At 40.3% G+C, this 27,687-nt stretch overlaps 1 protein-coding gene across 1 annotated transcript in view; it reads left to right on the top strand.

Annotated features, from left to right (window-relative positions):
- Positions 1-1,337: 1,337 nt before the first annotated feature.
- LOC114049910 (polypeptide N-acetylgalactosaminyltransferase 2) overlaps positions 1,338-27,687 on the top strand; it is a 250,497-nt gene continuing 224,147 nt past the window's right edge. The window contains exon 1 of the mRNA XM_027871358.1: positions 1,338-1,549. Coding sequence (XP_027727159.1) covers positions 1,421-1,549 — 129 coding nt within the window. The 5' untranslated portion in view covers positions 1,338-1,420. The remainder of the gene's footprint in view (positions 1,550-27,687) is intronic.

The following is a 27,687-nucleotide window of genomic DNA, read 5'->3' as shown; positions in this document are numbered from 1 at the left end:
AACACTGATAGTTTTTTATCTTAACTCGGGTTCCTTTTCTGTCCTAGACAGGGTTCTGGTTTCACACCTATTGAAAGATGTTAAATTTGCTAGCCACTCTTTTCTTGGGGGAAAAAAAATTCGATTTCTGAGGTACCTGAAGAAAAAAAACTTTTTTATCCCCTTTACTCCATGTTCTTTTAAAAAAAAGCATTCGGGCCCCTTAAAAAAATCAGCTCTGAGAAATTACTTCCTTAGCTTTTACCCACAGAGTCTCACCATCTCTGCCAAAAATACACCACCTGGAGAATGGGAACTTTGCACTGTGGGGGAAGGAAGAAGCAGTGGAAACGAAGAGAAGCCAGGGGAAAAGTGGTAGTGGTAGTGGTGGGGGTGGGGGGAGAAGTCACGTCCAGGCGGGGGCTTGGACAAAAGAATTTAGGACTCCTGGCTAATAATTGCAAAGCTCTCCGAGAACTTCAAAGTATGCCCTAGAGGCGACAGTGACCCAAGCTTACGAGAAGTGTAGCGGGAGGTAGAAGGAGGGGCCAGTCTTCCCGCATCGCTCGCGTCTGAGTTCGGTGAGCGGTGGGGACCTCCTGTCATTCACCCTGGCCGAATGTGTGCGCGTGCAAAGGAGAAAGGAGAGGCTGGCGCGTGTGCGGGAGCTGGGGGAGGGGGATGAGGAAAGAGAGCACAGAAAGAGAAGAGAAGAAAGAGGGAGAGGAAAGGAGAGGAGAGAAAGAAAGGGGGAGAGAAGAGGAGATAGAAAGAGGGAGAGGAGAAGCAGAGTAAGAGGGAGAGAAGTAGAGAGGTGGAGCGGAGAGACAGAAGGAGAGGAGAAGCAGAAAGAGGAATGGGAGAAGGGGGGGGAGTGGGGAGGAACCCGGTAGGAGAAGGGCTGGGGAGCGCTCTTCTTTTCTCCTCCCCCGTCTCGCTCCCCTCCCCCGGCTGAGCCCCAGCGTGCTGCAGCCATGGAGACACCTCTAATCCCCTCCTCCCGTCCCAACCCACCAGCCCCCACCGCAGCCGCGGATTGGTCGCCCTTTGCTCCCTGACCCCTCTCGGTGCTGATGTGGGCCGCTTCTTCCTGCTTTGGCAACCGCCGCCGCCGCCGCCTCTGGCCTGGGAGGGAGGGGAGGAGGGAGGCGGGGGAGGCTGCAGACGGCAGAGCTGCTGCGCACACCCGAGGGGCGGGGGGAGCTGGCTCGGGCGCCGCCGCCGCCGCCGCCGCCGCCGCCGCTGCTGCCGCTGCTGCAGGAGGAGCAGCCGCCGCCGCCAGCGCCGCCACGGCCGGAGGAGGAGCCGCGGGAGCCGCTGCCGCCGCCCTCCGCCCCCTCCCCTTCTCCCTTCCTCCTCCTTCTTCTCCTCCTTCTCCCCGGCTGGAGGGAGGACTCCCGGAGCAGCCCCGGCGGCCGGAGCGCCCCGCCGACTCGGGAGAATGCGGCGGCGATCGCGGATGCTGCTTTGCTTCGCCTTCCTCTGGGTGCTGGGCATTGCCTATTACATGTACTCCGGGGGCAGCACGGCGCTGGCCGGCGGCGGGAGCAGCGGCGGAGCCGGCAAGAAGGTGGGTGAAGAGCGAGCCCCAGGCTCGGGGTCCCCGGTCCCTGCGCACCCCGGGTCCTGGCGCTCAGGGCGCCCGCTCCTCTCTCCTTTGGGAAATTGACTTGAAATGGGACTCCATTAACCTCCGTTCCCCGGCTTCTCCGGGGTGGGGGCTCGGGATTCTTCCTGACTTGCCCCGAGGTCCGTCCTGCCCCATTCCGTCCTCCTTCCACTTCCCCAGGACCTCTTCCCCGAAGAGTCTTGTCTGTCTGGTTTGTCTGTCTGTCTGTACCATGCGCCTGACTTAAAACCTCCCCTATCCCCGGGGCTGTTGGCGGGGCGGAAATCAAGGAAGAAACCTTTTAATTTAATTTATTTTATTTTTTCCTTTGACTCTTCTCCCGGAGAGAAAGTATTGGAGACTTAATTTCTCCATCGTTTTAAACCTATTTCTCCTTTCTGCCCTTCACTCCGCAGTAGGGTCCTCCCTAAGCACAGAGTAAGAATTGGCCCCTTTGCTGTAATTAGCTGCTGAGATACAGAAACTGCAAGGTGGAGGCACATCAGACCCCAGGGGCCTTTAAAAAGAAGATTGCTTTCTCCCTCCCTCCCTCCCTCCCTTCCTTCCTCCCTCCCCTCTCTTCTTGGTCCCCTTTTCATTCAAGTGGATTCCCTTGTCCAACTGCAGCAGCTTCAGCCCAGCTCCTTGGGAAGTTTCTGGGGAGGAGGGTCGGGAAAAGACAAAAGGCGAGGGAGGAGAGGAAGAGAGAGGCTGTTGCCTCTAAAATGCCATATATTTTGTAGAAACAAGAGTTTAACTTGTTTCTTAGAGGTCCTTTCAGCTGCATGACACTAGTTGCAGTCTCCCTCTCCTCTCCTTCCCTTCCCCCTCAGCCTGTCTCTGTTTTTTCTCTTCTTTCTCTCACTCTGCTGGTGGGAGGGGACCTCAGTTTTTATGCCGAATACGAACTACACTTTCCTGTCTTTTGGGGAGTGGGTCACCACCACTTATTCTGTAACCTCATTCCCCCTAGAGTAGAAACTTGTCATGTGTATGTCCTTCCCCTAGGAGCCAGTCATGTTCACGTTTTCTCCGTTTCTCCATTTCTTAACAACTGGTTGAGCTGTTTCCTTTTGCTTCATCCCACGGCTAAGTGAAACATGTTCCCTTGTGCGCCTTAATTTTCCAGGGCCTCTTCCTCGTGTTGTACCGATGTTTGCTTTTCTTTTTTTAAATGACTAAGCGATTAGTATATAGAAAATATGAAAACCAAACTAGGCACACATCATTTTACCGTGCACAGGATTCTAGCTTTCTTTATCCAGATTTATGTTGAAACGTTACCATCAGTGTGAACCAAATTCAGTGCTCCCGATGAAACATGCAGTGGAGCAGAAGGAAAGCCCTATTGTAGAATGCATTGTTGTATACTGTCACAGATTTTGTGTTTTTACTTTTTTAAAAAATGACTTTCTAGCTTTTAAAAATTGTGCTGTCTTATGCAAAAAGCAAAGAACCCATCATTATACTGACATTAAGTGTCTGACCAAACTTTCAGTTAAATTCTGACTTAAAGCCTTCTGATACATCTCAGTTTCTCTTTGTGTGATTAGTTGTAGCAAGAGTCTTGTCTCATTGTAACCAAACAGAGCTAATTAGAAACTGACAAGTTTTGGCACTCAACTTCCTCCTTTAATCTGACCCTGGAATGGTATGGTTACTTCATTTATTCTCTGTTGGACGGGTTATCAGATGTATCTAGGCTATCACTTGACCACTTAAATCAGTTTGCCCCATCTAGAGGGATAGAAATGAAAACTTCAACTTTACAGACTGATATGCTTTACAATCCAATTCCCATCTCTCTGTATTACAAAGTTTGTTTAAAAACAATAATAATGCATGAATGAGTGAATGAAAAAGCATGTATTATGCCATTAAGAGCACCAAGAGCAAAGCATTAGGAATACAAATAGTGTAGCAAGATAGTCCTTGTTCTTAAGTAGCTCACTTTCTTATAGGGAAAGACAACACAAATATTAATGCATGGAGAAGTGAATTCATATTTTTATGAAAAGCTTTAAATTGGTTGCTTTCCCTAATCTCTTCCACCAGCTAAAAAGTGATCTCTCCTTCCTTCAATTTTTCAAGCTAAATGTTATTTGAACTCTATGCATTTAATAATTTTCTGACTTTACTTGGAAGGAGGAAACAGGCATTTTTAAAGTACCTACTATGTATCAGGCAGTGTGCTAAGCACTTTACAAATATGATCTTATTTAACCCTTACCACAACAGTGGGAGGTAGGTGCTGTTATTAATCCCCATTTTATAATTGAGAAACCATATCATATAGGAAACTATATAGTTAAGGAAACTAAAGCAGACAGATTAAGTGACAAAGCTAAAAGCAGCCGTACCATTCCAGACTAAACTTGAACTTGGGTCTTCTGATTCCAGGCCCAGCTCTCTATCCACTACCTCTTAGCTGCCAGTATTTGGGAACATGCCTGTAAGGCAGAGGCTGTATTTTTAAATATATGTATCCCCAATTCCCTGCACACAGTAGGTGTTTAATATTTGTTAAAATGAATCTGGATCTTGGGCAAGTCACCTAGTTCCCAGTTGATTTGCAAAATGAAGGGATTGAATTTAAGGGCTTGGATACTGAAGCTCCTTTCTAAATCCAAATCTATAATGAATCTATAATCTATAATCTAATCCATATCTATAATTGTATGGACTCTTTTTAATTAAATTTTTTATTGATATCTCTTGTTTGATCTTGTGAACCCTTAAAAGCAAGATGCTATGTAGAAATGCAGTGAGCAACCTATAAGTGGCAATCAGTCCATTGCACTGTATGGTATTAAGCTGGGATTTGTTGAACAATTGCTCATTCAATAGGTACTGTGCCTGCCATGGGCAGAGTACTAGGACAGGGACTGAGGAAGACACAAAGAGAATCCCTGCCTTTAAGGAATTTATAATTTAATACCTAGGAATCTAGTGCCTAAGCAGGTTAGGAAATACTGGTATGCATGTGGAAAGGACCTGAAGACTGGAAGCTTTTGGTGAGGAGAGAAGCCAGTCAAGTGCTAAGTACCATGTAGAAAAACAGATGATATTCTTTTCCATCATTTTGCCTGTTTTATTAATTGATGTGATGCTTTCTTATGACATTGTAATCCTTCCAAATAGCTAGCCCTCAGTGATTGCCCAGATTGGCAGATTCAACTAAGTGGTGGTTTCAGACAGATCTTCCCTCTTGACCCCAGAAGTGTAGCCCCAGAGGAAAAAATTCAGGAGGTTTGTTTTGGGCTGATGGCAGTAGGAAAGTACAAAGACCATGTAGAAACAAGTGGGGGGAAATTAACAATTATACATGGGTTGGTGATTTGGGATTCTATTCTTTCTGTCAACGAACCATAAAATTTAATCCCAGCCCTCAGAATGGTTTAGTGATTGTCTATAGAGGAAGAGGTGTGTAAATGAAATAGCTTCTGAAATTGCAGTAAAAGACTCATTAACTTCATGTGTTGGACTCTGATATAAAAAGTAAAAGAACTAAGACTGTTTCTTGTAGGTGAATAGAATCCCCTGCTGCAGTGAATTTCCTGATGTAGTAGAAAACTTGTATAGTCCCAGTTATTCCTGAATTGTTTCAATGGAGTTATGGTACTGGGAAATCCCTCATAAATTCACCTTCATGATTAATTCTATTAAAAAAATTTTTTTTTCTTTCAGCCCACATGTAATGTGCATAAGAAAGGTCAGTATAAAACCATGGAATAAAAGTTAAGGCAAGATTTAAATAATTGCATATAGATATTCTTTGTGTAAATGGATCTAGATTTTTCTCCATCAGTCACACAAGAGTACAAATCTAAATTTTGTCAATTTCTTTTCATCACGAGGTTTTCCATTGTGGGAAAACAGGACTTGAGTTGTTTGCCTTTTTGGAATTGTCTGACATACAGACTGACTTGTATTTCTGCTGCCTCAGCTATCCAGCCAGAGCTTGTCATTGTGTGCCCTGCCTGTTAAATAACCTATCACAAAACAGTTATTCCACCCTTAGCAGAAGTTAGGAAGCCAAGCTGATCTCCATTTGCAGATTAAAAGATATGTGCCGAAAGCCATCACAGATATTTCTCCAGAACATAGGGTTGTTAAAACTTTGACTGCTGGTATTTATTTATTTATTTTGGGGTATGAATGTATGTGCCAAATCAACTTCTGTATGACATTGTTTAAAATTACATTTCATTTACGTTTATATGGAATTCCCCCCCCATTTTCCTTTATTCCAAAAATTTGATGATTTCTATTTCAAGGATGCCTTTCCTGTGTGCATCTCTGATGCTTTAAAAATTTAATCATGTTAAGGCTCCCACCTCTTTTATGATGTTGGCAGTGCATGGGGTAGGAGAAAGGGAAAGATGAAGGGAGGGAGGGGATTTGTGAAAACTTTTACATTGAAATGCAGCTGCCTCTGGGTAGTGCTATTTATTCTTTAGTCCGGAGAGTAGAGCCTACAATTCCTGAAGAATGAGTTGTACTTAAGTAGTGCCTTTTACCCACTATCTCAAAGGAACAGCTTATAAGACTCTTATTAATCAGCTCTGCATCCTTATGAGATAAGTAAAAGCTGCTAGCTAATGGAATTAACAGAAACACATAGCAAATAATTGACTTCCCCAAGGTAACACCACTGATTCTTAACTTTGTCAAACCTGATGATTCTGCCCTTTGCCTGTGTTCAGGCAGCAGATCAAACATCCTTTCTCTATCTAGTTAAAGAAGTTAGAGTGGTTGTTTAATTAATTAATCAATCAATTAATCCCCTTATATATTAAATAATCTGTTTCATTTGGTGGGACTATCATTACTTGAGTCTGATACTGGTTTTTATCTACTTGTTTGAAGCATTTCTGTCATGTTTATGTGATTCATTTACTTTTTTCTTTTACTAACAAGTGGGTGCCCTTGTATTATTTGGCATATGGGGCTGTATCTAGGAGCAGCTTCATCAAGGAAGTGTAGCCCATTGATGGCAAGGTATGTTAGTGCTCTATGCTGTATTAGCTGTTTGCATGGGGGACCAAAATGTACTGAGTAGTATGTATGTACCACTGTTGCTAGGTATGATGTGAATAGCCTGGGTGAATAAGTAGCAAACAGGCATTTGAAGTTTGACTTGGATAATTTTATAGTAGACTTCTGTTCTCTCTCTCTCTCTCTCTGTCTTTTTCTGTCTCTCTGTTTCTCTCTGTCTCTGTCTTTTTGTCTCTTTCTCTTTATCTCTCTGTTGTGGCACATGGCTGTCAGGGGTGGAAACCAGCCTTTACCCTTAGCTTCTACCTGCACAACAACTTCATTCTATGTCTCCTTGATTAGCATGGATATAGTTGCTTTTTTTCTGGGATGATTGGAATCGATTGATCAAGCTGGAACCCTTATCAGGATTGAATGTTTTACAGATTGCCCCAGATTTTTTTTGTTTGCTTGTTGTGTCCAAATCAAATGGTAGCAGAAGTGGGCTGAACCAGAGAAGGTATTGAGGGAAGTTGTAGGATAGGGATAACAATCCCTTCCTCCTCCAGATGGGTCAAGGAAATGAATTAGAACACGTAGGTCTCTCTACTGAGTCTCCTCAGGTATAGTATGTCCTGTGGTTGAGAGAACAGACTACTTTTCCCTATCTACTTTTTTAGGCCCTGGTCCTAGCTCCATATGCTTTATCCATTGTTCAGTCTTGCTTGTTTTGTCAAAAAGGTAGTGTGGTATAATCACTGGGTCTGTGTCCAACTTGAGGTTGATTCAATAGTTTTAACCTGTGTCAGCAGCACATCTGGGGCTGTGACCACTGTTTGGATGCAAAAGAAAACATGCTGTATATAATCAGTTTTTCTTTGTAGTCAGGAGATTTAAAGCAATGCCATTTGAAAAGAAGGATTTAGAATGGCGATAAGAAGAACTAGAGAAAAAGAGACCTTACAGCCAGGGAATGTGGTTAAATGATGACACAATCTAAATTTGTCTTTTTCATGAAAAAAAAGAAAAGAAAGTTTTCCAATTTATAAAGTTATGTTGCTCAAGCCTCTGGGTGCTTGAACATAATGAAAACAGATTGTGAGTGATAAACAACACACAAATAATGAGCTATTCCCCTGACCCTCTGGCAAAAATCGAGAAGATAAGCTTTGCACAGCACGGAGTAGGGCCAGCTACTGGGAATCCATCAGATACCATGTCATGGGGAGTGGAAGCAGAGAGGGAGAGGAGTTAGAGATTGTGAAGGGAATAGTTATCCCCTTAAGTTCCCCATCCCAATTGCTGAAGTCCTAAACTTAGTTTCTCTTAACTAGAGGGCCCTCAAGGATAATAGGAGTTTTCACAGAAGCAACAAGAAAACTGATTTTTTGGGAGTGATGTGGTTGAGGAAAAGACACGTACTGTCTCTTCTTGCTTTTTCCTTAGAACCTCAGAGGTTAAGGAATGCATTTTTTTGGTAGTAGTTATAGGTCTAAATGCTAAACCAGGGAATCTTTTTTTTTTTTCTGTTTCCTGGTGAGCCAGGAGGTTGTGGTTGTCTTAATGGGAGGCATGGTGAAACCTGCTTTGGGCCAGATAAGACATGTGGGCAGATTTATCTTTGAGGCCATGACTGCAGGATTCTTGGAAGCTGAAGAAGTCATAAGCATGGGAAAGCCCAACAGTCTTCCTGAAAGAAAACAGCTAAATCTACTCCCAGACCATTCTATTCTTTCTGTGCTGCTATTTTCTTCTTTTTCTAAAGCAGAAGTTCCTAACCTTTTTTTTTTTTTTTTTTTTTTTTTTTGTCATGGACCCCTTTTGCCATCTGGTGAAGCCCTTCACAGAATAATGCTTTTAAGTGCATTAAATAAAATACCTAGGAATACAAAGGAAACTAAATTTATTGAAATATAATTATCAAAATATTTTAAAAAACGATGTCAACAGATGCTAGGTTAGGAAACTTTGCTCCAGGGTTGTAGTTGTGGTACCTACTCTTTAGGCTATATGGTTAGAGAGGATACTGAGAAGCATCTGGGAGCCTCATTCTAGTGTTGGGTAATGGGAAGTAGGATTCCCTATTGTGGGACCTGACTAGGTTTCCTCTTGGATGGGAGGGGGAATCTAAAATGAATCTACCTGACACTGAATTCAACTCTATAGGAGATAGCAAGGTTTCATTGTGCCCAGTTTTCTTAGCTAGAATGGCAAAGATTTGTACTTAATCTGTGGCTAATGTCAAGATTATTTGATCATTTATATTGTGTTGTTTCTTCTGAGAAATCCTTAGATATGGATATGGGAAATGGTTATAGTTGGTTATCTATAAATTTAAACCACCTAGGTCTTCTTTGCTATTTAGATCCTGTAGGTAGTATGGTACAAGTTATATTCTGTGACTTTGAATAAGTCACTTGACATCTCTGACCTTCAGGTTCCTCAGACATAAAATTAGGGAATTGGAATAAGATGATTTCTTGGGTCCTTAGAATAGTGCCTGATTCATAGTAAGTGTTTAATAAAGGCCCCCCCCATTTATTCATTCATTCCATTCCGGCTTTTACAATCCTATGATCAGAACATTTACTGGTCTAGGAATCACAAGATGGCCTGGGTTTGAGTTCCAGCTCTACCACTTATTAATTTTGTAATCTTCAGGATTATGTAGGGCAGCTAGGTGCTAGAGCATTGGGCTTGGAGTCAGGAAGAATTATCTTTGTGAGTTCAACTCACAGCACCTCAGACACTTACTGGCTGTGTGACCCTGGGCAAGTCACTTAACCCTGTTTGCTTCAGTTTCCTCAGCTGTAAAATAAGCTGGAGAAGGAGATGGCAAACCATTCTAGGATCTTTGCCAAGAAAACCCCAAATGGAGGTTACGAAGAGTTGGACACCACTGAACAACAAAATCTTCAGGAAGTCACTTAACTTGAGCTTCACTTTCCCCACATGTAAGATGAGGATGAATAACACTGTTTAACAAAACAATAAAAAACATGTAGTAAGCACCATCAAATGATGGTGTCATAGTGCCGTGATGATGGTATGCAAGGCAACATGATAGTCCATGACTTTCACAGTACTCCCATTAGTTGTGGAACATGCTTTCCTGCTACTAATCTTGAGTACTCTGCATTTCCTAGGCAGGTACAGCTGTGAAATGTTCCACCCTTCTTCCTCTGCCGACTTTTTCCTCCTTACATCTTGTGAAATATTTGGCATTTCTTACAACGTTTAGTCATGTATTACTGGCATTGGGAACTTGTGTCATTTTATACTGATTGGGTGTCTCAGCCTGCTGAAATGTGGATGGCAGGGAGAAGCGATGGATTATCAGCTCGGAGTCAAAAAACAAAACAAACCCAACAGCAAAACCAAAAGCAAAACCAATGATGTATAATCCCACTCAGAGGCTTAAATTTAAGGAGAATTTATGTGGTTTGTAGGTCATGAAAGCTTGGTGCCTTGATGAGACTTGTAAGAATAAAGAATGTAGTGGAGAGCTGTTACTTGGGGAGTTTGAAATGGTTTGGTTACTCTTGCTATGGCAGTCTGATAGAGAGATGGGGTGAATATCATGGTGAACTTTTCCAGCCTCTGTGACTTTTATACTCCCCAGAAATTATTCTGTCCTGATGCCCAAGGCCTGATTTTGAATCTTTCTGAGAGTTGTAGTCTGATTGCAGTAGTCTTCCCACTGGAAATTTTCTTTGGAGAAGAGGGTAGTTGTGAGGATTATAGGTGACCTCGACTGTCATTCATCTGTTCTTTCCTCCATCTCTTGGATTCAGTCTTCACAAGTAAAGATCAACTGACCACATGGCCTGCAGTGGGCCCTGCCTCTGAAAACCTCCCAGGTGGAATACACAGGAAGAATTTTTTCTAAAAGAAAAATTGGTTTTTATGGTATAATTCAAACCCAAAAACACTGTAACTACAAATTTAAGGTAATCAGACACTTTCCTTCTTTAAATCTCCAGGACCACATCTCCATTTCCTGTTTAAAATATTTTAAGAAGTTTTATTGATGCTTTTCTTGTTTTTACTCATACCTTGGTTAATCTCTTCCCTCCTCCCCACCATTAAATCTTTCCTTGTAATGAAGAAAAAAGCAGTTAAACCAAACCAAGTGTTACTGTACTCACATCTGGCAACATATGCAACAGTTCACCATAGTCCCCTATTTCTCTAAGAGTCAGCAGAAGCATAGAAAGTTCCTCATGGGTCTTCTTACACCATTGGGGATACTTCCTAAGTTTTCAAGATGTTCTGAGACTCCTGAAGGGCTGTGAATAGGATCACATATTCCTAATGTTATTCCTGGTAACTCTACAGGAAAATTTCCCCTGCCTGCTAGGCCCTGGTGCTGCAGCCTCATGTAAGTGACCCACTAGAAGGCCTTTGAAAACAGATGTCATCCTGTTTGCATCTTGGATACAAACAAAGTAATGCTATTTGATACATAATGCTTGTTTAATACCAGTGCCGGTCATTTTGATTTTTGTTGATGTAGAATTTTGACTTTTTGCTATGGAGTTTTTTTTTTGGTGGTGGTGGGGGGGGTTCTCTCCTTGTCTATACCTACCGTGTATATGTTTCCTTTGGTCATGTAGGTAGTTTTAAATGGCACCTCTGTGCTAAGTGCAGCAGTGAAACCAGGCTCTTGCCCCATGGCTCACTTTACTTTAAATGTAGGTCATAGAACTCAGCCTTGTCTTGGCTCTCCTTTCTTTTTCATTCATACTCTGGTCCTTGCAAACAAACAAACCAATAAACCAGGTCAACCTCCCTCCACCCCTTTCCTGAAGGATGTTGGCTGTGCTTAGACTTTGTTCACTCTTTGATGGTCTTACTCTCTCCATCACATGAAAATACAGTTTCACTTCTGTGCCTTCTAGTTCCCTTGCACAATTTGTGAATTGCTTCTCTGGTGTTTTGAGTTTAAAACTGCAAGCTCCCCAAATTCTTCCTGAACCCTCGTAATGGCAGATAACTATTTTGGGTAATGATAACTAATAATAGTAGCTAGCATTTACATAGCACTTTGAAGTTTATAAAGTACTTCATGTTTGTTCTCTCATTTTATCCTACAGATTAGCTTACAGCACACACTCTCTTCTATTTAGTAAACCTAGTAGCTTCCTATCACTTCCAGGATCAAATACAAAATTCCCTGGCTTTTACAGCCCTTTATAACCTGTCCCCATCCTTCCTTTCCTTGTCTTTTTACACCTTACCCCCTTCTGTGTACTCTGTGATCCAGTGATGCTGGTTTCTTTGCTGTTCCTTGAACACACAACAGTCCATCTCCCAACTTTGAACATTTTCCCTGGCTATCCCTCACTTCTGGAACTCTCTTCCTCCTCACTTCCACCTCCTGGCTTCCTGATTTCCTTGAGGTCTCAGTTAAAGTCCTTCTTTTTGCAAAGTTTTTCTTAATCTTTGTGCTTTTCTAGTCCTCCTTTCCTAGTCCTTTGTAATCTTAGCACCTTTTCTCAGAGATTGCCTCCAGTTTATCCTCTATATAATCTTACTTGTACATAGTTGTTTGCATGTTGTCTCATTCATTAGATTATGAGAGCAGGAAGAGTTTTTTGCCTTTTTTTGTATCGCTAGCACTGTGTCTAGCACAAGTGCCTGGATCATAGTAAGTGCTTAATAAATGCTTGTTGATGTGACTGATTTAACAATATTTGCATGTTGTGATTTTACCACTTGGATTTTAAGGATGGCCTTTATGTACTATGTGGGTTGGTATATATGCTGTTAAATGATCATATCTTGTATGATACCTTCATAAATTATCTTCTTAGTATCTGTACACTTATGTTATTGATGAGGGCTTCTGTCCTCATTTAAGATCCTTGAGGACAGTGGAGCGGGTGATTTATGTTTGTAGAACACTCCAGTGTTATTCACGACCCTTAGCTGTTGCTTGTGTTATACACATTCTCTTCATTGAATTGGGTCTATGGTATATATGATACGTACATAAGATTTATGAAAATGAAAGGATAAAGTTTCTAATAATACTACTGGCAACTTGATAGGGAGTGAAACAGTAGAAAAGTCTGGTGGTACAGTGTATAGGGTGCTAGACTTGTAGTCAAGAAGACGAGTTCAAATTTGGTCTCAAGTGCTTACTATTGGCAGGCAGTATGACCCTGTTCTAGTTTCCCCAGCTGCAAAATGGAAATAATGATAGCAACTTAAGGAGTTATTGTGAGGCTCAAATGATATGTATAGATATCTATATATATATATTTATTTTAAAGTGGTTAATACAGTGCCTGGCATATATAGCAGGTGCTATATAAAGGCTTATTCCCTTCCCCTCTCTCTTTATAAAAGGGAATTTCTGAAAATATGGGTGAGAACGTTCTAAAAGTCATTACCTAGAAGTCATTAGGTTTTTTATGTAGCTCATTAGATGGCTCATTGCTATAGATTTACAGTGTCTGGATGTGTGTGTAGTATGTCTCCATTGCTAGTAACTGACAACAATTACCTGGGAAAGAAAACTCGAGATGGTGCAGGCTAATTTTAGGAGTTTGGAATCTAAGAGTAGCTTCTCTGCTGATTCACAGACCCTGCGAGGGTAATGGCCATGGTGTCTCTGAAAGGATGCTTTTCTAGACAGGTGGCATGCACTTTCCATTAAAGAATACTTCTTAGCTAAGCTGCTCTGCTAGGGTTTAATGACCAGGATGCAAATTAAAGGCTTGAGCTCTGGGATGCCCATAAATTAAATAGTCTGTTATCAGGATTTATGATGACTCTTGATGCCTTTTGCAGAGGTGTGTGTGTGTGTGTGAGAGAGAGAGAGACCATCCTCTGAGTGGTTAAGCCCAGTGAAAAGCTGAACACCGATGAAGGCTGCCCTGAAATTTAGTTCTTTTGCTCCTTTTTGCATCTAGGCCTTGGACTTTTACATGCCTCCTTAAAACCCTTAATGGATTCCATTGCATTCCACATCAAATTGTGACGATACTGTCATCTTGCTTCTGCTTTGCATCTCCTCTTGTCCTGTCTGTTCTCTGAATGTTAGTTGTTGTTAAGTTGTTTTCAATCGTGTCCGACTGTCTGTGACCCCATTTGGAGTTTTCTTGGGAAAGAGACTGGAGTGGTTTGCCATTTCCTTCTTCAACTCATTTTACAGATGAGGAAACAGAGGCTACCAGGTTTAAGTGACTTGCCCAGGGTCACACAGCAGCTAGTAAGTGTCTGAGGCCAGATTTGAACTCAGGAAGATGTCTTCCTGACTACAGACCCAACACTATCTACTGCACCACCTGACTGCAGCAACCTGCATCCTTGAGGCCACATGTGGTCCTCTAGATTCTTGAATGAGACACTTTGACTAAATCTAAACTTCACAGAATAAATCCCCTTGATTTAAAACCCCTGTCCTAATTCAGTGTTAGACAAACCTGCTTATTTGTTATCTCTCAGTTGTATTGTATCCAGGCCATTTCTGACTCTGACTGATCTGTCTTTCATGTTTGGGTCTACCCAAGCACCCATTGGTGCTACCCCCCTCCCCCAACATCCCTTTTTCAACACCAAGCCTCAAGCCAACTAACCTCACATCTCTTAATAAAATGGCAGACCAGCCAGATGAGTATACGTTGCCTTCAGGTTATAATACAAACTTCCATTTGTCAGCAATCCTAATAACTGGAGTAGTTTATTTTCTTCACTTCCCCTCATCTTTACCCTTGCCCTTCTTAACTCCTCCGGGTTCTGATTTTATAAGAGAGAAAAAAGACATAAGCAGATAAATTAATATCAGGGACTTAGTCAAGTTGAGTAACTTTAGGATATGGCTTAATATGGGGTACTTAGATTTTGGGGGTCTTTCAACTTGGATGGGAAAATAATCACATCTTTATTTCAATATGATTGGTTTCCTTTATATTTTATGCATTTTAGACATTCTGAGTCTTACAGCCTCACCAGCCAGACTACCACAAGAGTCTATGACACTGACAAGGTAAAGAACCCTGATCTAGGGTCAGTGCAATGTTAATCAGTCAACAAGCATTTATTCCATGGCTGTTATGTGTCAGGCAGTGTATCAGGCACTGGGAGATGACAAAGGCAAAAAATCCATTTTCTGAAATCTTCTATGTCTGTAGGATTGACTGATGTTTCTTTAATGCTATCCTTTCTGCATGATAAAGAAAGGATGAAGGTCAGTAGAGTTTATGTATTGTGTATCATTTTTGGAAAATTGATAATGTATGATCTGGCACCTTTGTATAGATGCTTAGCCTAGTGTCGGTCAGTAAGCATTTATTGAGCACCTACTGTGTGCCAAGCACTTTGCTAAGTACTAGGAATATAGAGAAAGGTAAATGATAGTCTCTGATGTCAAGGACAGGGAGACTACATGTAAATTATGTATAACGAAGATATAAACAGTATAAATTAGAGCTAATTACAGAGGGATGGCACTATTATTAGGGGCATTGGGATAGGCTTCCTCTAGAGGGTGGGATTTTATCTAGGACTTGAAGGAAGCCGGAAAAATCAGGAGGTGCAGGTGAGGAGGGGAGCATTCTAGGTATGGGGGACAGCCAGGGAAAATGCCCAGAGTCTGGAGATGGAATGTTGTTCACACAGTAGGCACTTAATAAGTAGATATTGAATTGACTTACTTTCAGTTAGTCAGAGGGCTACATTTTTCAAGTTCTATAGTTAAACAGGGATTTACTGTATATGTTTTGCTATTTTGATTGCATGTTTCTCCTTTGACAAGTTCCTTTAGGGTATACAATTCAACTTTATGCTTTGTACTTCTTAGTCAAGCTCAATACTTATCCTCAGCAGGTTGTTTGTTCTGAGCTATTAGTTTTGAATTGTGGATGATTTGAGAAAATAAAGGAGAGCCTTGGCAAATATATAGTATTGTATGTTTTACATAAGGTATTACTATGGATAGTGCATATTTACATTGAGCTTGTAACTGGGAGAATCTTGGAGAATATGGACAAATATGGTTTATTTCCTTCTTTAAAAAATAATATTATATTTTTCCCAATTACATATAAAATAGTTTTTAACATTTTATGTTAAAATTTTGAGTTCAGATTATGTCCTTCCCTCCCTTTCTTCTACCCTCCCTGAGACAGTAAGCAATCTGCTATACATTATACATGTACAGTCAGGTAAAACCTTTTTAATATGGTTTGTTTTAATATTTCATTTTAAAATCAGCATAGCCCAATTCTGAGCTGTTTTAAGTATTTAAAAGACATTATCTAATTTCTCTTTCTTTTCATCATTTTCTGAAGTACATTGAAAGCTGGTACTGTTCTCCAATTATTTATTTATTTGTTTGTTTATTTTTTGGTGAGGCAATTGGGGTTAAGTGATTTGCCCAGAGTCACAGAGCTAGTGAGGGTTATGTGTCTGAGGCCGGATTTGAACTCAGGTCCTCCTAACTCCAGGGCCAACACTCTATCCACTGCACTACCTATCTGCTCCCCAACTATTCCCCAATTTTAAGACTAGGTAAATAACATTCATGGTTTTTAATTTGTCTCAGGTCACATGGCATTAATTCAATTCAATAAGTGTGTATTTTTTTAAAAAAGTTTTCTTTTTAAAGAGTTTTAATTTTTATTGATATCTTTTGTTTTTATATCATATGGAGTTCGAAAAATATCATTCACTCTTGCTGTCCAGAAAACCACCTCTTGTAACAAATAAACAAGACAGTTTAACAAAACTAATTCATGTATCAACCAAGCTCAGTAAGCATCTATTAAATACTTTGTGCAAAGCGCTGTACTAAGCCCTAAAGACACAAAAATAGAATGAAAAAATAGCCTGTACCTTCAGGGAGTTTACATTCTTGTGGGTTAATATATTTGCAAACATGTTTACAGCTAAATACATGATAATTTGAGGAAGGAGAAAGCAGTAATACTTAGGAAGATGAGGAAAGGCTTTCCATAGAAGGTAGCACATCAGCAAAACCTTGAATGAAGCCAGGAATCCTAATGGAGGAAAGCCTTTTCCATTAGACCGAGCATCTTGAAAGCAGAGACTATCTTTTGCCTTTCTTTGTATCCCCTGGCATTTAACACAGTTCTTGGGACATAGGTGGTGCTTAATAAATGCTTATTAGCTGACTGATTGTATGCCAGGTAAGGGGCAAAGTCTGAACAAAGGCCTAAAGATAGAAGGTGTAATATCGTTTTGAGAAACAGTAATTAGGCCAATTTGGCTAGAACATAAGAGTATATGAAAGACAAGTAATGTGGAGTAAACCAGGAAAGGTAAGTTGGAACCAGATGCTACATATAGGATCTGAAGTGTCAAGCTGAGGTGTTTGTATTTTACCCTAGAGGCCGTGGGGGACCCCCTGAAGGAAGCAGGGCCTGAAATTTGGATGCTTTGACATGGTTCCCCTGAAACATGGAATTGGAGAGTGTTGGTTTTAGCTGTTTAGATATTGGACATACTAGTTCTCTTCTAACATAAACCATTCTCAAATAGCAGGTTTCGCCCTTATTGGCAGAGAATCTAACTCCTAACCCGAAAGTACTGATTATTGGGTGTTGCTGATCATCTCCTTTTACCTTCCTGCAAACTGCTGGTGCTGATGAGTGGGTAGCTAATAAGGTACTGGTGAGAGATATAATCTTGGTTTATAGGGTGGTCTAATGATCAGGTCTGGTGCTGGTAAATTATAAAAAGCCACATTTCTTGATTATCCCAAACAATACACAATGGGCTTGTGTAGACATGCAGAACTGTCAGATGGGGACCTTTCTGTCAGGGGACTCATGCCAGCTCTGAAGTTTAAATGTAACTTAAGAACCTAGAGGGAGAAGAGACCCTCCCACTACCTACCCTTCTCCGTGAAATGTGAAGCTAGCATGTGCATCTAGAAATTCCATACTGCTCTGTAGGAATGCCAACTGACAACTTAATTCAGTGTTTTAAGTTCTTAGGAGGCTGTTTTTCTTTTTCTTTCAAATGCTGCATACGTATGAAATTCCTTCCCCTGCCTCTCTGTCTCACCAAAAAAAATGAGAATTAGTATGTGTCATTATTGCTGTACTGCATGTAACCAAAATGTTTTGATTTTTTTTTTAAAGAATTGGGCCTCCTGAAATGATGACACAGTAAATCCCCCCTCCCCCCTACTGGCCCTCATAATCTACTATATTAGTTTTCTCATTGATTGTAGGATCATAGATCTAATTAGAAAATATGTTAGAGGTCATCTGTCCAACCTCTTCATTTTACACATAGGATCATAGATCTAATTAGAAAATATGTTAGAGGTCATCTGTCCAACCTCTTCATTTTACACATAGAAAACTGGGGCCTGGAGGCTAAATGTCTTGTGGAAAGTCCCACTGTGTGGAAAGCATTGAGAGGTTTGTACCAACAGCCCCAGGGATCTAAAAAAAAATGCAAATGTTCAGCATCATGATTTTTTTTTAAATTGTTTTTTAAAAACCTGCATAGTGGAAGATGCCCCTGGCTTTTGTGGAGTGTTTATTTTTAACTGAGGCACTGGTATTTTCTGTAACTTCTGGGCACATTTGCAGCTGTGACCATATTCTGTGGTGAGAATAACCTAGTATAAGCTTGGTATAGATGTATGAAGTTTTAGACAGTAGTCGCTTGGGGTCCTTTGTCACCTGAATCTTGCTATCAGAAGGAGACATCTGAGGATGGTCAAGGCCTCTTAAAAAGTCACGGCTGCCATTTTTCTTGAGTTTGATTTTTCTCTGTGTTTGAATCAAGAACAAGTTGGGATGTTCACAGCCTGTCTGCTCTAAGTAGGGATGGCTAGTTTGGAATCTCCTCTTTTTTGTTGCCTGAATAGGAAATCTGATCAGCATTTGGAAACTGAACAGGCTTTAGATTGCTTAGATGTTGCATAAGGTCAGTGGGCCTCTTCCACTAAGCCTGTGTGGGCTGTTGCTCTTCTAGATATAGTGGGCACTTACACATGTCACCTATCTAGAACAAATCACTCTTGTGTTCAGTTTGTAATGAGGATGCTTTCTATGGCTAGGCTTTGTCACTAGAGTAGGCGTCCTTCCTGTATAGCAGCAGTCTCATGAAATAAGACCAAGGTCCTGATGGCTAACACAAAGACCTTTTCCAGGCTTATGCCTATTAGAAGAGGCCATATCTGCCCATAACAATTTTAGAATTGGACAGGTTCTTAGAGATGATCTAGTCATAGGATAATACATTTATAGTTGGAAGAGACCTTGGAAATCATCTGCCTCCTTTCTCCCCCTCCCATTTTACAAATGACAAACCGAAGCCCAGAGAAGTTAATTGTCTTGCCCAAGATCATATCACACAGGTAAGTGATGGAATCAGAATTCAAACTTACAGCCTCTGGCTCCAAATCTACCATTTTTTCCAATGCACCATGTGCAGTGGATATGATTGTTGTTACATTGTTGTTGTGGCATGTATGGGTCCATGCTCTCACTACAAGACTAGCCCTGAGCACCGGCCCTGGAGTCAGGAGGACCTGAGTTCAAATCCGGCCTCAGACACATAACATTTACTAGCTGTGTGACTCTGAGCAAGTCACTTAATCCCAATTGCCTTACCAAAAAAAAAAAAAAGACTAGCCCTTCTTTTCCATTCACAATTTCTTTGCTCACCTCTTTTAAGCCATTCCTTGTGTGCAGGTCACCACTGATAATTTGTTGTATCTTTGCCCAGCCTCCCCACCCTAAATTTTCTACTGGGCTTTGGATCATCCACAATTTTGATTATTCATAAATTGTGGTCTTTGCTTCACAGTTATAGAGCATCACCAGGAGACTTTTGTGTTAAATTAAAAGTGGGTTTTTATGTTTAAAGAGTGTTTCAGAATAGTTGCAAGTACTGTATAGTTTCCCAAATGCAGTCCAGCCTGTTTAATTTCTCCTAATTGATTCTGGGCTGCTTACCGTCCATCCACAATGTCTGTGTCATCATTTAGATTTTGGACTGACTGAACACACTGCCCAGCCAGTTGCATGTCCTAATATAGACAGTAGGTATTCTTTAATACATACTAGCTGCTAGGTAGTGCAGCAGATAGAAAACTGGGCTTGGAGTCAGGAAGACCTGAGTTCAAATGTGGCCATAGATACTTACTGTCACTTCATCTCAGTCTTCGTCAGTTTCTTCAACTATAAAATGGGGATAATAATAGCACCGACCTCCTGGCATTGATATGAGGCTCAAATGAGATAATATTTGTAAAGCTCCTGGCATATAGTAAGTACTTAATAAATGCTTCTTTCCTTCCTTCAGTCACTTGGTTTTTCCTGTCTAGATTCCTGGGCTGATCTCTTAATGATTTACAGCCATCGTAGAAGAGGCTGAATAGTGTTCTGGGGCTGATGACATTAGCATTCTTTGCTGACTTTTCTGCTGCTTCTCATGTTCAAGTCACCTGTTTGTAACTTGTTGGGAGCCTGATGCAGACTACTTATGTTCACCAAACCACGGCTTTTCATTGTCCTTTGGGTTTATCCATATTTTATTTCTTCTACAATTGTGGGCTTCCTTAATTCAAAGCCATGTAACATTATCCAGAGAATATTGGTGTTAAAGACAGGCTTTTCTGAAGACTGCCCGGTTCCCAGAATGTAATCCAGCTCTATCACCTACTCAGTTCTGCACCCAATTAATTGTCTGTTCATAGTACCTGGTCAGGTTATACATATTGATGGATTAAGTCAAAATGCTGTCTGTTCAGCTACATATCATTGTCCCAGAGGAGAATATAAGCTCTTAGAAAGCAAGGGGCCATTTTGTTTTTAGCTTTGTCGTCTCAGCTGCTAGCATAATAAGGGCCTTATAAATGTTTGTTGAGAGCCCAGTATGTTTTTCATCCACTTTCTTTTTTCCACTCTTTCCAGTGTCTGTGGATTTCACTAAGGATGATTTATAGTATTCTGGGGAAATTAATACAGTGTTGTCTGAAAATAGGATCATTTGACAAACCTTGTCTCAATAAGAAATCATTCTTTTGCTTGACCTTTATATAGGGAATATTTCAGTATCCTGACAAACACCTTGAATGAACCTACATCTCCCTAGATGACTATAGATTTCCTTTTAAAAAATTACTTCATTGTACCTTATTTGGTGGCAGTGGCTGTCCAGTGACATGGGTAGTTCAGGATTCATGACTGGCTAATTATTTCTTGAAGCCTAGCTTCTACTATAGTATTTTTGAGGTCTCTTTGTTTATAGACTAAAAAAGATAATTTTCCCATTCCCCACTCAGATCACTCCCATCTCTTCCTGCCATACAACCGTGAAAATTCCTTTGGGATGAAGTTCTTAATTATATAACTATGTAATTAATTTTTAACTCTAATTGGCAGCTGATTTAATAAAGAAGTATCTTACCCTATCATTACTTGAACACTATATATTATTGGAAATTTTCTGCCCCCAAGGTTTCAATTAGTAAATGTTCCTTTAGCTTCATCACTTCTCTTTCTAGCTTTCTTTTGAAATTATAACTTGATGACAACTGAAAGACAAAATAATAACTTTGGCCAGTACCACAGAGGCTCCCTGTGAGAGCTGAAAAATAGTTTTGTCACTTTGGAAACATGTATTCTGTGGGGTTTCTTTGATACCTCTAATTAAGGTAGCTTGTTACCAAATTCCACATTGTTATGATGACTTGATATCAAGGAAGGACAAAATTTTTTAAAATTGACTTTACACAGTCACCTCTTTCTTCTTGTTTCTCTTCACTAACTGATTTTCCTTTTGGTCTATACTTTGTATCTCTCTCATTTCTTGGCCCTTCTGGATCTTGTTTTCACTCTGGGTAGCCTGGGCTATCCTTTTTGATGGGAGAAGGTCATAGGATCATAGATTTAGAGCTGGAAGAGATCTTGAGGGTCCTCTCCTTAAGCCATTCTCAAACTTGTTTGTCTCAGGTCCCTTTACAAGCTTAAAATTATTGAGGAACCTCCTCCCTGCAAAGAGTTTTTATTAATGTGAATTACAGGCATACCTCATTACAGTGTACTTCACTTTATTGAGCTTCACAGATATTTTTTTTTCCCCCATAAATTAAAGGTTTGTGGCAGACGAGCAAACAAGCAAGTCTTTCTGGTGCCATTTCTCCAACAGCATGTGTTTATGTCGTGTCTTTGTGTCATATTTTAGTAACTGTTGCAATATTTCAAACTTTTTCATTATTATTTTCATTAATATTTATTAGTTCTTATTTAATTGTCAATATTTCACGATTGTATCTGTCATGGTGATCAGTGATCTTCACTGTTACTCTTGTAATTGCCACAAGCTGCACCCATAGAAGAGGAACTCAATTGATAAATATTGTGTGTGTTCCGACTGCTCTACTGACCAGCCATATACCCCATCTCTCCCTCTCCTTGGGCCTCCCTATTCCCTGAGACACAACAATATTGAAATTAGACCAATTAATAACCCTATGATGGCCTCTTATGTGTTCAAGGGAAGGTAAGAGTCACATGTCTCTCACTTTAAATCAAAAGCTAGAAATGTTTAAGCTTAGTGAGGAAGGTGTGTTGAAAGCCAAGAGGCTGAAAGCAAGCTAGGCAACCACCCTGATCAGTCAGCAGCCATCAGCATCAAGGCAAGACCATCCACTAGCAAAATACTTATGACTCACTGAAAGATAAGATGATAGCATTTTTTAGCAATAAAATGTTTTTAATTAAGGTACGTACATTTTTAGACATAATATTGCACACTTAAAAGACTATACTATAGAGTAAACATGACTTTTATATACACTGGGAAATAAAAAATTCATGTGACTCACTTTATTGTGATATTTGCTTTATTGCAGTAGCCAGGAACCAAATCTGCAATGTCTTCGAGGTATGCCTGTATATCTGTGTAAAATGTTAGAAATTAAAACATCAGTATTATTATTATAAAAATTGTTTTGACTTTGTGACCCTTAGGGATCCTTTGACCACACTTTAAGAACATTAAGTCCATCTCTCCTCATTTTGTTGTTGTCATTCAGTCATTTCAGTTGTATCCAACTTTTCATGATCCCATTTAGGTTTTCTTGGCAAAGTTACTGGAGTGGTTTGCCATTTCCTTCTCCAGCTCATTTTACAGAGGAGGAAATTGAGGCAAACAGGGTTATGCGATTTGCCCAGAGCTATACAGCTAGGAAGTGTCTGAGGTTGGATTTGAACTCAGATCTTCCCGACCCCAGATCTAGGCTCTGTGCACTATGGCACCTTCTAGCTGACTCCTCATTTTACAGTTGAGGAAATTGAAGATGAGAGAGAAGAAATGTTTCCCAGGTTTGCCCAGGTAGTAAAATGTCAGATCCAGGATTAATATCAAACATTTTTTTAAAATATGTATTGTTATTAGTAATCCTTTCTTCTACTGGAGGCATAGAAATGTCTACCAGATATGTCTGTTTTGTTTTTATAGGATATTCATGGTCAGCCCATTTCTATTGCCCAGGTAATGTTCATTAGGAGAACTGAGTTGCAAAAATATTAGGGCCAGGTGCCCATCATTTATGCACTATTCCTTGTGTTGAAAAGAGCCTCAAGAATCATTTTGTCCAGCCTCCTGCCTCAAGGCAGATTAGTTACCATTTTATAGACGAGGCAACTGAAGGCCAGAGAGATGATATGATGTGGTTAGGGTCCTATAGCTAGTAACTGGTAGAGTGGGAGGGAATAAGCATTTGCATAGCACCTACTATATGCCATCTAAGAATTTTTTTAACATTTGATCCTCAAAACAACCCTGTGAGGTTTGTATTGTTATCCTCATTTTACAGATGAGGAAACTGAGTCAAATAAGTTTAGTGACTTGCCAAGGGCCTTACATTTAGTATGTGTCAAATATGTTTAATTCAGTTCTGACCCCCATCCCCTACTCCCCAGGGCAGCTAGATGGTGCAATGGATAGCATACTGGGCCTGGAGTCAGGAAGACTCCTCTTCCTGGGGTCAAATCTGGCCTCAGACACTTACTCGCTGGGTGACCCTGGGCAAGTTACTTAACTCTGGTTGTTTCAGTTTCCTCATGTGTAAAATGAGCTGGAGAAGGAAATGGCAAACCACTCCAGTACTTTTGCCAAGAAAACCGCAGATGCGGTCACGAAGAGTCAGACACAAGTGAAAAATGACTAAAAAAATAAAATAAAAAACGCATCCCAGGCCCAGCTCTCTAACCACTGAGCCACTAGCTGCCTTTGGTATAGCTTAGAATCCAGTTTTCTTGTCTTCTATAGAGTTGTTTCTGTAACACCACACTATACTATAGTGTTCTTTCTACAATACCACATTATTTACTGAGTAAACGTCAATTTAGCCTTTTCTCAAAAGAATGGAGAATTTATTTATGACATTTTTCTTTCATGAAAGTAGTGATCAAAGCCTAAAGACTTTTATAATCATGATCACAAATTACAGATGTGAAAGTAAATTCAACAAACATTTATTAAGCACTTCCCCTTTGCAAGGTACTGTGTGATGCTCTAGGAATACAGAGGCAAAAAGGAACCAGTTCCTGTCTTCAGGGAGCTTCTGTCCTGGAAAACATGTATATAATATAGACATCTTAAGTACTAATTAGGGAGAGTAATTGGAAAGAGTACAGAATTGAGATCGAAGTGAATGACCTTTATTTTATTTTATTTTTAATAATGTTTTATTTCCCCCCACAATTAAATGTTAAAACAGTTTTAAAACACTTTTTTAAAGGTTTTGAGTTCCAAATTCTATCCCTCACTCACTTCCCTCCCCGTGACAGTAAGCAATTCAATATACGTGTGCAATTCTGTAAAACATTTCCATATTAGTAATTTTGTAAAAGAAGACTTAAAGAAAGTGAAAAATAGCATGTTTTAGTATTTATTCAGATTTTATCAGTTCTTTACCTGAAGGTGGATAGCATGCTTCATCATGAGTCCTTTGGGATTGTCTTGGATCGTTGTGTTGCTGAGAATAGCTAAGTCATTCACAGTTCTCCATTGTACAGTATTGCTGTTACTATAACATTCTCCTGTTCTGCTCACTTTACTTTGTATCAGTTCATGTAAGTCTTTGTAGGTTTTTTGAAATTATCCTGCTTGTCATTTCTTATAGCACAACAACACAGAATGATGACCTTTAAAGTGCTCTAACAACTTTCTGATATACGTGTACTGTGTAAAAATATTCCAAGTTGAGAATTAACGTTTAGTCATTGTACTCCTTTAAGAAATTCTCAAGGTCTTTGGGGTTCAGGGCATGTGGAAAAAAATATAAATTCCCCTTATAATTTCAGGGTTTTAACAATGATGATATTACAATGTGACCTATATATCTGAATTGAGCAAAGTCAGGCATGATTCTGATATATTGAATTGGGAATAATCTGTGGATGAACCTTAGGACTTTTCCCTTTAGCAGGAAGGAGGATGCACACGTCTTGCTCCATTAACTTACACATTATACTCCCCAGCACATTTATGGTAAATTCAATAGTCTAGAAATGGAGAAAAAGACCCTACACAGCAAAGTGATACTGTCTATTGACCATTTGAACAAGTTGGATCTGGATAAATAAGGTGATACTGTACATTGTTACAGATTTCAAAGTCCTCAACAGATGTCAACTAATGGAAAGTATTTTACCCCCATTTTATTGTGGCCAGAAACTCATCCGAGATCACTTTATAGTGAGTCTTAAGTGAAAATGGTGAGCATGGTTTTCAACACAAAACTCAGTCCTTATTGGAACTTCCCAGTCTCCTACTGTATCCTGATGTAACACCTCTTTTCTCTCTTCTGGCTATTTTCCTACATTCTAATAGGAGATTCCTATGGGTGAATTGTTCAAAGACTAAAAGCCCTCTGGTTTGGCAGTCTCATTCTGTCTGTCAAGGTGTGCTGGCCATTGCCTCTTGGTTTTAGTCTGGCTCTTCATTTTTTTCTCCATGTATAGTGTTGGAATCAAGGAAGAGGAGATTTTTGTTTTTATCCTTTCTTTGCTGTTAAAGTTGCAACCTTACTGCAGCTGCAGAGGCAACAGCTGTGTTTTATTGTGAAACAATTAAGTCATTGTCTGCTTCTATTCTAGTAGGAGAAGGTGAGCCACCTCCAGCCTGTGTGTTTGGAGAGCAAAGACAGTTGAAGAATGGTGAGTTAGGAGAGTGATTGAGACATGGTGATAAACAGATAGAACCATAATTTTTAAAGGGCCCTCCTCCATGCTGGGCTTTTATAACAGATAGTCTTGTTTAAATATCTTTTTTCTATTTACTTCTATGGACAAGGGTCTGAGACTTAAATATTTGGAAAAGAAGGAAAATTTAGAAACCACTGCTTGAAAACTGATCTGCTTTCAGATCAGTGGAAACAGTGCATTCTTGTGTAAGGAAGCCTGCTTGTTTGGCCTAAGAGGCAGAAGAAATGTCTGCTGGATAAAGTACTGACCTGGCACTTAGATATCTAATGCTCATTTCTCTTTCCCATTTCTAACTTTTCTAACCCTGGACAGATTGTATTTCTGTACCTTAATTTTGTAATGACTATTTTTACATGTTACTCATCTGTTTGGAGGTGGTGATGGTGGGTGAGAGATTATGAAGGTGTTTGTGATCCTCCGAGGCAAATATTCATACTAGGAGCAGGTTCATACTAGGGCAGTTATTCATTTCCGGTCTCTTGAAGACATTTTTCTATGCTAAATGAAGAGTCGATCAGTAAATATTTATTGTGTCCAGTATATGTTAGACGCTATGTTAAGTGCTGGTGATAAAAAAGAAAAGAGGCAAAAGACTGTCCCTGCCCTCAGGAAGATTACAATCTAATGGGAGAGACAACATGCAAATAAATATAAAGCAAGATATAGATATATACATGTACACACACATATGTATGTATATGTGTGTTTGTACCTAGAGAGATATAAATATATCTCTATCTCTATATACATATATATAGAAGGCATATATATCTATATACATATATATGTGTATATATATGTGTGTGTGGGTGTGTGTGTGTGTGTGTGTATATATACACACACACACACACACACACATATACAGAAGGCATTGGAATTAAGAGGGATTGGGGAAGGCTTCCTGTGTTGGAAGGTGATGTTATTGTTGGGATCTAAACAAAGGTCAGTAGTCAGAGCAGAGGAAGGGGAGGATTCCAGGCATGGGGGATAGTCAGAGAAAGTACTGGGAGCTGAGAGATAGAGTATATTATTCATGGAACAGCCAGTAGGCCAATGTCACTAGATCAAATAGTGAGGAATAAGATCTAATAAGACAGGAAAGGTAGATTATGAAGGGCTTTGAATGACAAACAGAGCATTTCATATTTGATCCTGGAGGCAGTAGGGAGCCATTGGAGTTTGATTGAGTTGTGGGATGACATAATTGGACCTGGGCTTTAGGAGAATCACTCTAGTGTCTGAATGGGGGATGGACTTGGAGTGTGGAGAGACTAGAGGCAGGCAGACTCACCAGTAGGCTATTGTAATAATTCAGAAGTGAGGTGATGAGGGCATGCACTAGAGTAAAGACCAAGTTATAAAGGGCTTTGAATGCTAAGCATAGAAGTTTATATTTGCTCCTAGAGGTAATAGGTTGCCACTGGAGTTTATTGAGTAGGAGGTGTGTCATAGTTCTTCACTTTGGGAAGATTAATTTGACAGTTGAGTGGGGGATGACCTGGAGTGGGGAGAGACCTGAGGCAGGGAGACCCACCAGCAGCTATTACAATAGTCTAGTTGTGGAATGATCAGGGCCAGGGCCAGAACCAGAAGTGGTGACAGTGTCACAAAAGGGAATGGGCTTTGCTGGAGCCAGCTGGTACTGATTGTTAACCTTTCAGTGTGGAGTAAACCACAAATCAAGGCTTGGTTTATTGTTCTGTTGATTTAGTCTAGACTTAAGAAAGGGATGGAGAAAAAGTTAATAATGGTGGTGCCTTTGGTTCCTTGGTTGTTGTCCTTTGTCCTCAAAGAGGACCAGAATGACATCACTTGTTGGGGTCAAGGTACAGTGTGTCTGACTGCAGCTGTATGAGTTTGGAAGCAGACCAGTATGAGCTTGGAAGGCTTTACCACAGGTCAGGCACAAAT

Source organism: Vombatus ursinus, unplaced genomic scaffold (genome assembly GCF_900497805.2).
Source record: "Vombatus ursinus unplaced genomic scaffold, bare-nosed wombat genome assembly UNPS02014798.1, whole genome shotgun sequence".
Classification (NCBI taxonomy): domain Eukaryota; kingdom Metazoa; phylum Chordata; class Mammalia; order Diprotodontia; family Vombatidae; genus Vombatus; species Vombatus ursinus.
The sequence above is the reverse complement of the archived record's forward strand: the minus strand, read 5'-3'. Positions and strand labels throughout refer to the sequence as shown.